Genomic DNA, 4,106 nt, shown 5'->3' on the forward strand with positions numbered 1-4,106 from the left:
CTCTCTCTCTCTCTCTCTCTCTCTCTCTCTCTCTCTCTCTCTCTCTCTCTCTCTCTCTCTCTCTCTCTCTCGATCTCTCTCTCTCTCTCTCTCTCTCTCTCTCTCTCTCTCTCTCTCTCTCTCACTGTCTCTGCCTCTCTCTCTCTCATCTTATCCTATGGTTGTCATGGTGTGGTCCCATCTGACACCAGCAGTGAAACGACCCAGGGGCGTGCATGCTCAGTGCACGTGACAAGCATAGATGCGGGCGCCCGCCAGACCCCGGCAGCCACTTAACATCAAACCCACCAATGTGATCTGGCTGTTATCTGGAAACTCATTGGCTACATTGATGTATTTGCCTACTGCCTGCTTCATTAAACAGGTGAACCAGTGCACCGGCTCCTGGTCAGACCTTACAGGTGAGTATGAAATAGGCAGAGAGAGCAGGAGGTAGAGCGGACGTACCAGGTACCACTGCTGGTTCCACATGGGGTCGTCGAACAGCTTGTCAACGGGGCAGTCCTTGCAGCCCCCGATGGAGGCTCGCTTGTTCCGCCTCTTCTCATACTGCTGTTCAGCCCAGGACACCTACGACGCACAGCAGGCACTGGTTATCGGCATGTTGGGGGACAGCTAAGAGACGGTCGTCTATAGCGCACTGCCGCATGAGATGAATCAGTATCTTCTATGATATCACTTCTTTAAAGCCACTTTTATAAACTGGCCTTTACGTGAAAAACAGCTTTTATGATTTTTTCCTTTTTTTTTTACGTTACAGGAAACACGTTATATTAGGGTTCAATAGACAACCATTCATTAACATTCTTTTTTTAATTCACTAATAAGCATGAACTAACAACTAACTCAAAATGTATTAAGTGTTAACTAATTGTTTATTTATACATTAATTAAACAGGTTATTATAATAAAGTTGATTATTATTATTATTATGAATAATATCATTATCTAAAAATAGGGAGTAGGAAGGGCAGCACTTACGCGGTCGTCCTCCGACAGCCTCTTGGTGATGTGGTTGGCACTCCTCCTCATCCTGCTAGGATGGCTTCGGTGTTTGAACAGGAAATGGTTTTCCAGGGCCCCAATCTGAAACCACAGGAAGGAATGGTGAGCGATTATGTTTGCATTGTTGGACGGTGTAAATATTTAGATTACAAAAGTGTATCCTTGTGTTTTTTTCGTTCAAATGAATTGATCTAGAATTGAATAATTCGGATGAAGGCTTCAGTCCTGGAATCTTTGTTGGATTCAGAAAACATTGGCATGATTCACATGTATTAACATGTATATTACGGTGGTTCGGGATAGATCTGGGTTTGGGCACCGAAACATGCATTCCCTATTGAACATTAATACTCAGAGTTTAGAAAACGGTGCATTTCCAGTCACACAGTGCATTTCATAAGCTTCATTGTCTCTCGGCTTAAAGAGCAATTTTGCCTTGAAAATTGTCGCTGGGTTTTGTTTCAAGGGTCCCTGAGCTAATTTTCCCTATTGGTTCTTAGAACCCAGGTGATCTGGTAGAAAATCTGATATTTTGTCTTACTCTGTTAGGTTTCCAAATCAATGGTGATGTAAGTGTCTACAGAGGATGGCATGCCAGGTGCCTGGTTTCCATGATACCTGGAAGCAGCTCAGTTACTCATTGACCATTGTTTTCAGTGCCACAGGTGCATCTGAATTAATTAAGTGGTCTTTTAGCTCGAGGGAAAACCTAGTATGTTTGCATTGGTCTAATACAAACAATGCTGGGAATTCATTGGGGAAAAAGGACGGGAAATAATAAAACACAAATACAAAATGTTTGATTATGGGTAAATACGGTGTGTATATGTGTGCATACTTAGTTATAGATTGATTCAACTAGTTTAGTGCGACTCATAAGCCTACGTCGAGGAAGCCACGTTGAAGACCAGTCGTGTCCAGTCAATTAGTGCAATTAATAAATCAAAGGAAACTTGAAGTTCTGTAGTGCAAAAAAAGTCTGAAATCTAAAATTCAAAGTCCTTAATAAAAAATATTACAAATAGGTACAGATGGAAACGGACATGAATGCTGCTTTTTTGGGTTGGACATTTTGTGACATGGTTTAACGAATGCTATTTAACTGTAATAACAACAACTCAATTGCATGTCAATTTCCATCAGTAGACTCTCGTCTCGGCGTCGAGACGACGACATTCGATCAATCACACGTATTCATAAAGAAACACATTAAACGTTGTCTGTTTAGATGAATGACCCAGACGGTTGGCGGAAGTCTAGCCTACCTGTCGGACTAATTCGTAGTCCAGTTCTTTGGCGATCGTGTCGGCAGCGCGAAGTCCACCGGGGACCTCCACAGCCCACTCGTTGAGGTACTGTCTGTCCCCGTAGGAGAGACCCGCGGACCGGGGGACCATCGTAGCGCACAGCATCGCGAACACAGAGCAGCACATCACCGTTGGACGACATCTCATTTCCATCTCCCAAGAAAATATCGGATTAAAGAAAAATGTATCGAATAACCCAGATGCTCACCAAAAAACAAACAAACAGCTAGGCTATGACACCAAACATTGAACGGAATGTATGATGAAATCCCCTCCTCTCGTTTTTTTTTTGCCAAAGAAAAACAACAATCTACACAATTATTCCTCAAGACACAACCTGAAGTGATGGAGGGAACGTGACACTGCTCGGCGGTGGATGCTCGCTCCAATAAGGGAAGAGGTGCCTCAGGGATGGGTCGTGGTGGGCGGGGGGGCAAAGTGTACGCGTCAAAGTCCTTCTGACGTCAGCTTGGCGGAGCCTACGCTACACCTGTGTGTGTGTGTGTGTGTGTGTGTGTGTGTGTGTGTGTGTGTGTGTGTGTGTGTGTGTGTGTGTGTGTGTGTGTGTGTGTGTGTGTGTGTGTGTGTGTGTGTGTGTGTGTGTGTGTGTGTGTGCGTCTCTGGTTGGGGGGGGGGGGCGGAGCGACTAATGATGTGGGAATTAATTTTCCATTGGGCGCCTAAATAGGGGGGGGTGAATGGGAATGTATAGGGTTCTTTATTATCATCGGCATCATCTGTATAGATTCTTACATGCGGCTTTTGTATGTGTTAAATTGTATGTGCTAAAACTATAGCAGCATCACCGTGAGACTGAGAGATGCTTAAGTAGGAAAGCGCGACGAGTGAACGGTGTTTGTCCGCCTCTCGGAGGGCGCTCTGCTGATGATGTGTCGGTGCTCGCGCGTCATTCACCATGACATGCACGAGTCAGGTCCGACGCACATCGCTCCTTGTGTGGCAGAGGAAGGTTACACTATGCACACATAACCAAATCAATCCATAGACGTAGACCACTATGGTGATCGTTTTTTTTTTGTGTTTCAATAATGATTGAGGAAACCTATTTCACGTTAAACGTATCCTACCCACCACGTCTTTTCCCCATCCCAACACAATAATTCGATTTCAGGTGGTTTATGCATGCCATAAAATCAGGCTATAAATAATTGTTTTTGGGCTATTTTGAAACGTAACAAGAAACATTGTGACCATTGAGTCTAAATTGGACCAAGCAAGAGTGGCATTTAGCCCTTAATGTCCCTTAAATTGAACCACACAATATTGTTCTCCACTGATTCCAGTAACAGCTGTGCTCCTGGGGAAACTGATCTCACAAGTGTCGAAATGAGTCATGCACTACATCCTTCAGGACGATGCAGGCTATGGGCCTATCCCTCATTTAATACATCGAAATGAATAAATATAAATCATATACATTACAAACAAATGCAAATGACCATAAATGAATACAGAAGAATATAAATAATCGACCTATACATTCATATACATATGTAAATAAATAATAACTAATAATAAGAATGATAATACAAATTATAATGATAATAATAGTAATACTAACCAATAATGACAACAATTCAGCGCAAAATTGGTTGCTGAAAAACCACAGAAAAACCATATCATTCTAATGTCTATTGACATCTAATGTTATAATTCCCTTCACTGTATTGATGGAACAATCGGGCACTTTGCTATTAAACAATGGGTCAAAGCACTCTCATTCCATCTGCATGAGTACACAACACGTTATCTGGGAGTTACGAGGGCTGCTGG

At 42.9% G+C, this 4,106-nt stretch overlaps 1 protein-coding gene across 1 annotated transcript in view; it reads right to left on the reverse strand.

Annotated features, from left to right (window-relative positions):
- Positions 1-2,763, reverse strand: part of pcsk1 (proprotein convertase subtilisin/kexin type 1) — an 18,045-nt gene extending 15,282 nt beyond the window's left edge. Inside the window, exons 1-3 of the mRNA XM_030374047.1 lie at positions 2,271-2,763; positions 982-1,086; positions 448-570 (exon numbers count right to left, since the gene is read on the reverse strand). Coding sequence (XP_030229907.1) covers positions 448-570; positions 982-1,086; positions 2,271-2,465 — 423 coding nt within the window. The 5' untranslated portion in view covers positions 2,466-2,763. The remainder of the gene's footprint in view (positions 1-447; positions 571-981; positions 1,087-2,270) is intronic.
- Between the last annotated feature and the right edge of the window lie 1,343 nt (positions 2,764-4,106).

Source organism: Gadus morhua, chromosome 13 (genome assembly GCF_902167405.1).
Source record: "Gadus morhua chromosome 13, gadMor3.0, whole genome shotgun sequence".
NCBI classification, from domain to species: Eukaryota; Metazoa; Chordata; class Actinopteri; order Gadiformes; family Gadidae; genus Gadus; species Gadus morhua.